The sequence below is a fragment of the Ichthyophthirius multifiliis genome (assembly GCF_000220395.1).
Source record: "Ichthyophthirius multifiliis unplaced genomic scaffold scaff_1120509249790, whole genome shotgun sequence".
NCBI classification, from domain to species: Eukaryota; Ciliophora; class Oligohymenophorea; order Hymenostomatida; genus Ichthyophthirius; species Ichthyophthirius multifiliis.
In genome coordinates this window covers 1-11,147 of record NW_004087317.1, presented here as the reverse complement: position 1 = coordinate 11,147, position 11,147 = coordinate 1, and the positions used below count along the sequence as shown (strand labels likewise).

General features: G+C 13.4%; 1 protein-coding gene across 1 annotated transcript, besides 23 other annotated features; it reads left to right on the top strand. All coding sequences in view use genetic code 6, as the record gives it.

The window, feature by feature from the left end:
- Position 1: 1 nt before the first annotated feature.
- Positions 2 to 34: a microsatellite.
- Positions 10 to 78: a microsatellite.
- Positions 43 to 75: a microsatellite.
- A 166-nt stretch (positions 79 to 244) lies between the features above and the next one.
- Positions 245 to 298: a microsatellite.
- Positions 299 to 1,324: 1,026 nt separating this feature from the next.
- Positions 1,325 to 1,368: a microsatellite.
- Positions 1,331 to 1,371: a microsatellite.
- A 526-nt stretch (positions 1,372 to 1,897) lies between these two features.
- Positions 1,898 to 1,947: a microsatellite.
- Positions 1,948 to 4,425: 2,478 nt separating this feature from the next.
- Positions 4,426 to 4,463: a microsatellite.
- An 81-nt stretch (positions 4,464 to 4,544) lies between these two features.
- Positions 4,545 to 4,588: a microsatellite.
- Positions 4,589 to 4,795: 207 nt separating this feature from the next.
- Positions 4,796 to 4,867: a microsatellite.
- A 473-nt stretch (positions 4,868 to 5,340) lies between these two features.
- IMG5_032580 (hypothetical protein) lies at positions 5,341 to 9,882 on the top strand (the record flags this gene model as incomplete). The annotated part of the gene is made up of 4 exons (XM_004039067.1): positions 5,341 to 5,989; positions 7,047 to 7,601; positions 9,589 to 9,661; positions 9,853 to 9,882. Exons 1-4 carry the CDS (start codon positions 5,808 to 5,810, stop codon positions 9,880 to 9,882), a joined length of 840 nt encoding a protein of 279 aa, XP_004039115.1. The 5' UTR covers positions 5,341 to 5,807.
- Positions 6,026 to 6,113: a microsatellite.
- Positions 6,201 to 6,258: a microsatellite.
- Positions 6,217 to 6,261: a microsatellite.
- Positions 6,397 to 6,445: a microsatellite.
- Positions 6,648 to 6,698: a microsatellite.
- Positions 7,676 to 7,745: a microsatellite.
- Positions 8,070 to 8,104: a microsatellite.
- Positions 8,079 to 8,129: a microsatellite.
- Positions 8,881 to 8,921: a microsatellite.
- Positions 9,004 to 9,082: a microsatellite.
- Positions 9,473 to 9,539: a microsatellite.
- Positions 9,883 to 10,927: 1,045 nt separating the features above from the next.
- Positions 10,928 to 11,006: a microsatellite.
- Positions 10,953 to 11,006: a microsatellite.
- Positions 11,007 to 11,147: the final 141 nt, after the last annotated feature.

The window sequence follows — 11,147 nt, the reverse complement described above, 5'->3', positions numbered from 1 at the left end:
ATTTTAATATTTTTTATATATTTTTTAAATTTTTCTTTTTAAATTTTATTTATTATTTTATTTTATTATTTTTTTTATAAACTTAATTCTATTTTTTTAAATATTAATGTTAAAGTTTTTAATTTTTAATTTATTTTTTCTTTTTAATTACATTATAAATAATTATTTTTTTAATTTTTTTTTTCTTAAATAATTATATCTAGATTATATTTATCTTCTTATTTTCTTATAATTTTTTTTTTTATATATAAATATTAATTTATTTTATATAACATATCTAAAATTTTACTATAAATATATATTTTTTCTTAATATTTTCTAATTTTATTTTGAATTTTCTCGTTTAAATTAACTTATTATTATTAAATGACATATTTTAGTTTATCTTCTATTTCTCATGAATATTATTCTAATATCTTATTAAATTACTGCAAATTATTAAAAAGCTTAATATATTTTTCTTTTATTTGTATTGTAGGCTCTAAAATCTAATTATTGAATATATTAAAAAAAGAAAATTGTTTTTAAGGCTTTAGGAATTGTTATTTTTAATTATCATATTATTTATTTAATAATAGAGGAAGAAATTACATACTAAAAATATTTATTTATAGTTTTTTTAAAGGAATATTTTTTTTATTTTACTATAATATTTATTTATACCTAAAAAAAATTATTTCTCAATAATTTAATAGATATTTAATTTGAAAAATAATTATATATATATAATTTAAATAACTCCAAAAATTCATTAAATTACTCTTTAGATTTTTAAAGAGAAATATGTAATTGGAGTTATATCGAAAAAAATAAATCTATATTTATTATTCTTAAGCATATATACTTAAAAATTTAATTATGTTGTATTTACAAGATAATTCCTAATGTTTTCTATATGATTAAATATATATTTATGCATTTTCTCGCATTTATAAATTTCCTATTTTATTTAATAATTTAATTATTACCATATTAAATTACATATATACTAGTTCTAGCGTTTTTTTAAAATTTATATTGCTAAATAGTGCTTGTTGTCGTTATCTATTATATGTTTATGAGGTATTTGTACTTTTGAAATTATTATTAACATTTTTTTAAAAAATTTAATTCATTCTCTTTATTATATTTTTTTGATTTTTTAGAGAAATTTTGGAGATTTGCTTTTAAATGAATTACGAAATTTATTGGTTAGAATATGATTTCGGAAGACTTTGAGAATATATGAAAGGTAAACACTATATATTTTTTACTTATATTTTTATTTTCAATTATAATTTAAATAATAATTTAGTAATTTATAAAAAATTCTTATATTTTATTAATTTTTTATTTATTATATATATTTAATATTTATTATATATATTTAATTATGGATATAAAATTACTTTATACATTATTTTTATTAAATGTTTTTTTTAAAAAAATATAATTAAAATAATAATATTTTATTAATAATACAAATATTTTTATTAATTGCATATACATTAAATTTTTTAGTTATATATATAATTTAAAAATAAAATTATTTATATCTCATTCTTAACCATTTTTTAAAGATAAGTTTGAATTTGAAGAATTTTACTAACATTAGATATTTTATGCATTTGTAAGATAATTTCTTTTAAAAATAAATTAAATTAAATGCATTATATTTATTTGTTTTTTTAAAAAAATTACTTAAATATTTTTAATACATGTTTTAATTCTTATTTACTATTTGTTTCAAAAATAGAAATAACTTTTATATTTGATTACTTTATATTTATTAAATAATATATTATTGTTAATATTTTTTTTTTATCTTTTCTATAATTTTTTTCAAAACTTAATCAGTAAAAACAATAAAAAAAATACAATCTAATTTTTTTCGCAATTGTTTTTTTGTTAAGTTTTTATAAAAAAAATTATAATAAACAATAAAAATATTTATAATACAAAAATAAATATGTATAAATATATATATATATTATTTTTTTTAATAAAAAAACTCAATCTTAATAAAATAAGATAATAATCTATTTTTTATAACCTTATTTTTTTTCGATTGTGTTTTTAAAATAAAACTAACATAGAAAATATGAAAAACAATGTTAATAAGTAGTAATAAATATAACTTATTTAAATATATATATATATATATTTATTTACTTTATAAGTTATTTAAAATGAAGGCCGTTCCGTATTTTTACAAGGATTCAATTCCAATATATCTATTGCTACTAAAATATTTATTTCCTTTAGAGTTTCAATATGAATAAAATATTTGTTAAAAATATTTATTCTTAAAACTAATTAACAATCTGTTTTAAATGATTATTTATTCATTATTAAATTAAAGACTTAATAATTATTTTTTAATTAATCAAACTATATTTTTATTTAATTTCTTTGCTTAAAATTTTATCTATATATAAAATTACATCTTTTTATAACTAATGATATTTTTGAATTTATTATTCAATCTCTTCATGTTTTTATTTTAAATTTTCTATATCTTATTATCTTTTTTTATTTATTTTTTATATTAATATTCAATATATTTAAAAATAAAATTAAATATACTTTTCCTTATCAATTTCTTATTATTTATTAAGAGAATTTTCCATTTCATAATTATCCATATTTAATTTAATAATTTATTTTTATAAATCTTCTATTTTATTTTCATAATTAATATTTTCTACTTATAATTAACTATTATTATGAAAAATTTAACAATTTTTTTTTGTTATATATCCTCGGATTAGCTTTTGTCGTTTTATTAAAATTATTATATATTCTTTATTTCGTTTTATCTATATATAAATATATCATAATTTTTTTATTTAATTTTATTTTTAAAAATACAATTAATTAATAACATTTAATCTTTATTAAGAAATTTACGAAATTTCATTTATTTTCGAATTTAAAGTTTGAATGATTTTTTCCAAATCTTTTATATTTTTATTTTAAAATTTTATGTTTTCTTCAATTTCTTTTTTTTAATTTTGATTTTATTCTATTAAACTTTCATTTTCTTTCTTTAAAATTTTAATACTTTCTTAAAAATCTACAAAATCATTGTCTTTTTAAGCCATTAAAATAGAGGAATTTCTTTTAACTTATTTGATATTTGATAATTCATTTATTTTATTTTATAAATTTTAAATTTACAAATAGCAAAAAAGCATTTCTTTTTTTTCTTATTATTACTCAGAATCTCTAAAATTTTAGAGTTCTTTAATTTTTTCCTAAACATCTAAAAGATATTTATCTTCATCTATAAAAGATGTATTATTTTTAACAAAATCATTTTCTTATAATTCATAATTAAAAATAACATTTTTCAGGTATTAATTTTCTTCTTATATTTATGTAAATTTTTAAATTTAATTATTTAAAATGATTTATTTTTCTTCATATTAGTATATAATTTATTAATATTGTTCAAATTAGCATTCAAAATTATGTAATTTTGCTTAATTTTGTAATTGATAATTTTAATACATTTTTTTTAATGACTCTAATTAATTTTACAATTAAGTTTATTTCAAAGACGAATTTAATGAAACTTTTAATAATTCTTCCTGCTTCTAATTTAATATTTACTCCAAATACTCACATTTGTGCTTTAATTGAATGTTTTCTTCTTTTAATTTCTATATTTAGATTTTTTCAGTTTGATTTTTTAAAGGCTACTTTTTTATTATTAATAGTTCTTTATTTAATCTATTTATTGTATTTTATAAATTATTTGTTTCTTTTTAATTATCTTATTCTTCTATTCTTTTATGAGGAGAATTGTATTTTCGTGCAAATCCGGCTGCTAACATGCATGAAACACCTAAAAATTCATTTTTTAATTCCACTCTTTTCTATAAAGATGTTGATGAAGTTAGTTGATCATTTATCTTTTTTTCTAATTAGTGCTTGCGGGAATTTATTGGAGTGTTGAATTAGACACTTCGAGGGTTTAAACGAGGGGTTAAAAAACTACGAGATTACTCACTAAATGATGTATTTGTATTTATTTTAATTTCTATTTTTTTGTGATTATGGAAGTTTTTTGATTTCATTATTTTTATTTTTGTATTTATTTTAAATCTATTTATTTAGTTATGTTTTATTTTTTAATGTTTTTATTGAATTTAAAATAATTATATTAGTTTATATTTTTATCATTTTTTTCAATTAAATTTATATATTTATACATAAATACTATAAATATATTTAATTCAATAATAATTTTTAATATTATTTTTATTTTCAAATCAAATATGTATTTGTAAATTATTTGTTTTTTTTAATTTTTTAATTATGAATAACTGACTTGTAAAAAACGATTATTAATTTAAATTATTTTTAATTAAAATAAGAAAATGTTTGTTTACTTTAGCTTAAAAAGTTTAAAAATAATAAAATAATTATATTTTTTACTTGTATTTTAATAACTATTATTTTTATAATATTTTTTTATACTTTTAAAATTTTTTATTTAATAATTTAATTTTATATCTTATTTATTTAATCTAACTTTTAATAAATTAAAGTACAATTTATTTATTTTTAATAATTGCAAATATTTTATTTTTTAATAACAAATTTTCTTTTCTATAATTATATATACAAATTAATTTTGTTATTAATTAGATTATTTAATTTTTTATAATATCGACTTTATAATTTATAATTAAATAAATATAGAATTATATATATTTTTTATCAAATAATTTATTTTAAAGTTTATATGAAAAATCGTTTTTATCAAATATTTTTAATAAATTATCTAATATTAAATAAAATAAATCTGTAAAAAATATAAATTATTTTTATTTAGAAAATTAATTTATATTTAAATAAAAAATGTAATTAATTTTTATTTTAAATTAAAATAACTTAAATATATATAATACATATAAAATTCATAATTTTCTATTTTTCTAAATAAAACGCATTTAAAATATTTAATCTAATAAAATAAGAATTAAAAATAAAATTTTAAAATTTAGTAATTTCTATTTTATTAATGCAAAAAATAAGGCTTTTCATTGATTTAATATTAAATATAAAAATAAATAAATAAAGCAAATAATATTTTTTTTAATAAAAAAAAAATTATTAATAAAAAAATGGATTAGTAAATTTAAAAAAATTAATAAAACTAACACTAAACAGAGTATTTTAACTTAGAATAAATCTAAAAATAATAATAAAATGAAGAAAATAATAATGATATTTAATAAATTAAAGAAACAAGTTTAACTTATGATTAAAACTACAAAGATCTTATGAAATAATTAAGTATAAATGAATAAACACAAGAAAACAGATAAAAATGAAGTTATACGTCTAATTTTCCTGAATAAAAATAGAATGATAAAAAAATAACAAGTGCATCTGATATAATTGAATATAATAAATAATGGGCAGATAAAATTAAAAAAACAGAGCCTTAATTCTTCTCTTAACTTTCGATTGCTTAAAATCCTTAGTTTTTATGGATTGGATGTGCAGATAGTCGTGTACCAGCTGAAAGATTAACTGGACTAGGGCCAGGTGAACTTTTTGTACATAGAAATGTTGCTAATTAAGTAATTCATACAGATTTGAATTGTCTTTCTGTAGTTTAATTTGCTGTTGAAGTATTAAAGGTTACAGATATTATTATTTGCGGACATTATAAATGTGGTGGAGTAAATGCAGCTTTAAATAACACCAAATTAGGTCTTATAAATAATTGGCTTCATCATATTAGAGATGTATATTTAAGATATAAAAATTAGTTGGACTAAATAGAAAAATTTGAAGATAAAAGTGATAGAATGTGTGAATTAAATATTCTTACATAAATGTATAATTTGAGCAATTCTACTATTTTATAAGATGCATGGGAAAGAGGGCAGAAAGTAAATATTTAGGCATGGATTTATGATTTGAAAGACGGACTTATAAAATAATTAGATAGTGTATGCGAGGGAGGAGATTAAGAAAAAAGACATGATTTGTCAATTTAAAAAATATTGAATAAAAAATGATAAAAATTTATTTATTTATTTATTTATTTATTTATTTATTTATTTATTTATTTATTTATTTATTTATTTATTTATTTATTTATTTATTTTTTACAAATATTTATAATAATATATAATATTTTTTTTACTTTTTTATATATTTTTAATTTATAATCTTTAATTTTTTTAATTTTAAAAAACATTTTTTTTAATAATTAATTTTTTTTTATTTAAATTTTTTTTTTTTATATTTTTTTTTTTTTTATAATAAATATAATATTAAAAAATTCATTTATAAATATTTTATTTATTTAAAAAATAATGTTTTAAATAATTATATTAATAAATTTTTTATAATATTTTTATTTTATTATTAATAACAAAATTTCTTTTAATATATATTTTTTTTTTATATATATTTTATATTTTTTTTTATTTTATTTTATTATTATACGTTATTTTTTTTAATTAAAAAATATTCTTATATATTATATTTATAATTCTATATTATTATTTTTTATCTCATTATAATTATTATTTTAATAAATTTATATTATAATCATAATAGCAATATAATATTCTTGTACAAAAAAAAAATAGATTAATTATCTTGATAAAATTATTTTAAAATAAATTTAATTTTTAGTTTAAAATAAGAATTTGTAATAAAATTAAAATTTAAAATAATAAATTAAAATTGCTATTTATAAATATATAAAAAATACAATAATGTTATCTTAACAAAAAGAAATCGAAAAAAAGTAAGAAATAACCTAATTATTATCTAATTAAGATATCTAAAACTAATTATATGATAGTTCTTAATAATTAGAAAATTAATAATGTTTAAAATACGATGAAAATTATAGAGAATTAATGTAAAAATTAATAATTTGTGAAAAAAATGAAATTCCTCTCGAAATAAACACGTGTTTGAAAAAATTTTCTGATAAATTTTAATTAGAATAATAAGAAACTAAAAAAACTACAGCTTAAAATATTCTTGAATATAATTAAAATTGGGCAGCTAAAATAATAAAAACAGAGCCATTATTTTTTTCTTAACTATCACTTGCATAAACCCCTTAGTTTTTATGGATTGGATGCTCAGATAGTCGTGTACCAGCTGAAAGATTAACCGGTCTTGGGCCCGGTGAGCTTTTTGTACATAGAAATGTTGCTAATCAAGTAATTCATACAGATTTAAATTGTCTTTCTGTTGTTTAATTTGCTGTTGAAGTACTTAAAGTTACTGATATTATTATTTGTGGGCATTATAAATGTGGTGGTGTAAATGCTGCTATTAATAATACTAAATTAGGTCTTATTAATAATTGGCTTCATCATATTAGAGATGTATATTTAAGATATAAAGAAAAGTTAGATTAATTAGACTTTGAAGATAAAAGTGCTAAAATGTGTGAATTAAATATTCTTGCGTAAATGTATAATTTAAGTAATTCTACTATTATATAAGATGCATGGGGAAGAGGACAAGAAGTTAATATACATGCATGGATTTATAATTTAAATAATGGACTTATTAATGAATTAGATTATTGTTAAGGAAATGGAGATTAGGATTTAAAATTTTATGTTGCAGTTTAGAAATTATTTCAATGAATGTAAAATTTTTTTATTTATAAATAGTTTTGTTAGTTTTTTTTTTGAAAATGATAATTTTTTTAATATAATTTACTTATAATAAAAATATTTTTATACTAATAATTTTTTTATTAAAAATTTAAATTGTATTTTTTATATTGACAAAAATGATTAATTTTATAAGGAAAAAGAAATATATTAAAAGAATTATATTTTTAAATTAATTATATAATTATTATATTATTTATAATAATAAAAAGTAAAATAATTTTTAGATTTAAATTAATGTATAGAAATTAGCTAAATAATTTAATAATTATTAATAAATATTAATTATATAATATACTCTCCTATTTGTAGAGATAATATGGATAAAATAAATAATCCAATAATTATATTAGTTCGAAATTTTTTATTTATCTTATCGAGTGTTTAATATTTAAGACTATTGACAATTTGAATTATTAATTTTTTTAAAAATAATAATTTTCTAAAAAATATAAAAAAAAATTTCTAAAATAATATTATATGTCTATTATAATTATTTTTAAATAGATTCTCTATATTATTATTTTAAAAAATAAAGATATTTATAATATTATTATCCATTTTTTTTTTACAATAAACATGCAGGATTAAGCCGATATATTTTATATAAATTTTCTTATAAAAACAAGCATTTAATGAATAAAATAATTAAAAAGCTCATATATATATATAAAAATATTTCTTATGTATATTATAAATATTATAATTATAAAAATGTAAAATAATATACAAAAGTAGTTTATAACAATTTCTTATAATCATATTTAATATACTATAAATATTGTTAATAAAATTTATATTTAATAACAAAATTAAATAATAATAAAGCTGAATATTTATATATATTATTTTTTAATATTAAAATCTTTGTTGTCTTACTTATATTTTTAAAATATTAAATTACAATAATAAACTTTAAAAATATAATTTATTTTAATTTTAATGAATCCCCAAAAAAAATAAACTATTGTACGAAATACTCTATGATAATAATTTAGGTTTATTTATAAAATAAAAAAATAAATAATAAAGAATAAATTTAATTAGGATATATATTCTCTATTTCGATAAAAAACTATTATAAAAATAAAATAAAATTAAGTTATAAACTATAAAAAAAAAAAAAAATTAAAAATATTATATTATTAAAGTATTTTAAATTTTGTGATATTAATTTTTAATAGCGAAAAAAAAAGAAAAATTATCCAATTTATTTTAAAATGGTATTAAATAAAAATTAATGAAAAAAAAAATTAATAAAATAAAAATATAAAAAACTGTTTAAATGTATAATTATTAATAAATAGAATTTAAAATTTGATAAAAAATAAATGAATTTATATTGTTCAAAATATATTTATATATATATTGTGATATATAAATATATATATATATATATATTTATATTTATATATAAACACATATATATAAAAAAATTAAGAATTTAATATTAATTAATTTTTTTTTTTTAATTTTATAAAATATAAACTATTTATAAATTAAAAAAAACATATATTATTTCATACAATTTAAATAAATCTTTATTTTTTTTTATTCTAAACACATCTTCATAATATATTTTAGTATTTTTATTTAGATTTTTATTTTTCGTTTTTTAATATAATAAATAAATATACAAATAAATTTTTGATTTTTATTATTCTATAAAAATTTTTATGAAATAACTTTTTTTAAGAATGTTTTAATTTTTTGTCAAATAAAATTTTATTTAAACAAATTATGTTATATATATATAAGATAATTAATATATTAAATATAAAAATTATAATAAATTTTTTTCATTAAATAAATGATTTATTTATTTGTTTTAATTTTAAAAATAAATACTATTTTAATTTAAAAAAAAATATTTTTTTAAATTTAAAACTTTTTAATTTTTAATTTTATTTTGAATATAAAATTATATTATGTTTAGGGTTATGAACCCATATATGCAGTTGTGCATTATCTAATAGGAGTGTAAGTATTCACTTAATTTCGCTAAGATAGTAACATATATATATATTTCTATTTTAAATAATAAAAATATTTTTTAATACCGAATAAAGAAAAATTATGATTACTTAATAATTAATTTTTTAATTGTTTAGTATGTAAAATTATTTTTGAAAATGAATATTTAATTTTGAGATATTATTTAACTTTACCTGAATAAATATAATATTTATTTTTAAAAAAGAAATTACTGATAATAATAAAGGAAATATGATTTACAAATAATATAGGATTTAATAAATACTAGTTTTAATTGATTCCTATTATTGAAGGCAATTTATATTTATTAATTATTCTTATAAAAACCTGCTAAAGTTTTATATTAAAGAAAATATTAAACAATATATTTATTTTTTAATGTGATAAATCTTTTCAATACACACTACTGATAATTAGGAAAAAAACTTTTACTTAATATAAATAGATTAAATTAGCATTAATAAAAATCTTTTAGAAAAAAATAAATAATTTTTTTGCTTTTTAATGCAAAGCCGAAATGTTTAAAAAATTGAATTTTTGATAGTCATAACAAAAATTAAGTTTATGGCTTTCAGATTTTCGATAATTCAAAAAAAGATTAATATTTCTGTTGATTTTTAATATAATTAATATAAAATTTCACAAATACTATATATCTATATTAAAAATAAAAAATTATACATAGACTAAATATTTAAAAGTTTTGTTAATTAATAAATAATATTATAATTCTCCCTATATACCTTTATTGAACCCTATCGAGTATATTTCAGATACATAAAGAATTAATTAAAATTTAATGCTTTAAAAATAAAAAAGAAGTATATAGATAATGTAAGACAAAAAAGTTTTATTTTAAAAATCAAAATTTAAAAAAATAATAATATATTGTTAACTTTTTATAAAAAAAATTAAAATTTTATAAATTAAAAAATAATGCTTATATAAATAATTTGTTTTAATTTAAAGTATAAAAAATCAAATTAATAATTTGAAATTGTTAAATTTTTATTTTTATTTTAAAATAAAAAAATAAATATAAAAATTATATTTAAAAAGTTTAATATTATATAAAATATTATTTTTAAATATGTTTTTCTAATTAAATTAATAAAAGAAAAATAGATTATATAATTTAAATATTTTATTTTTTTAGAAATAGAACTTTTAAATTAAAAAAATAAATATTTTAGACAAAAAAAAAATGTTTTTTCTATATAGTAATATAAATTGGTATTAATAAAAATTATAAAAAATTATATAATTTATTAAAATTTTATTATAATATAGTAAATAAAAATGTTCTATAAATATATAAATATATAAATATATAAATATTATATAAATATATATATATATTAATTAATTTTTTTTATTTATTAATATATTCTTTCTCTTTTTTTCATTAAAAATAAATGAAAAATAAAAATAACATGAAAGCAAGTAATAATTTTTATTTTACAAATATTAACTTATATATTAATTAAAATATTTTCTATA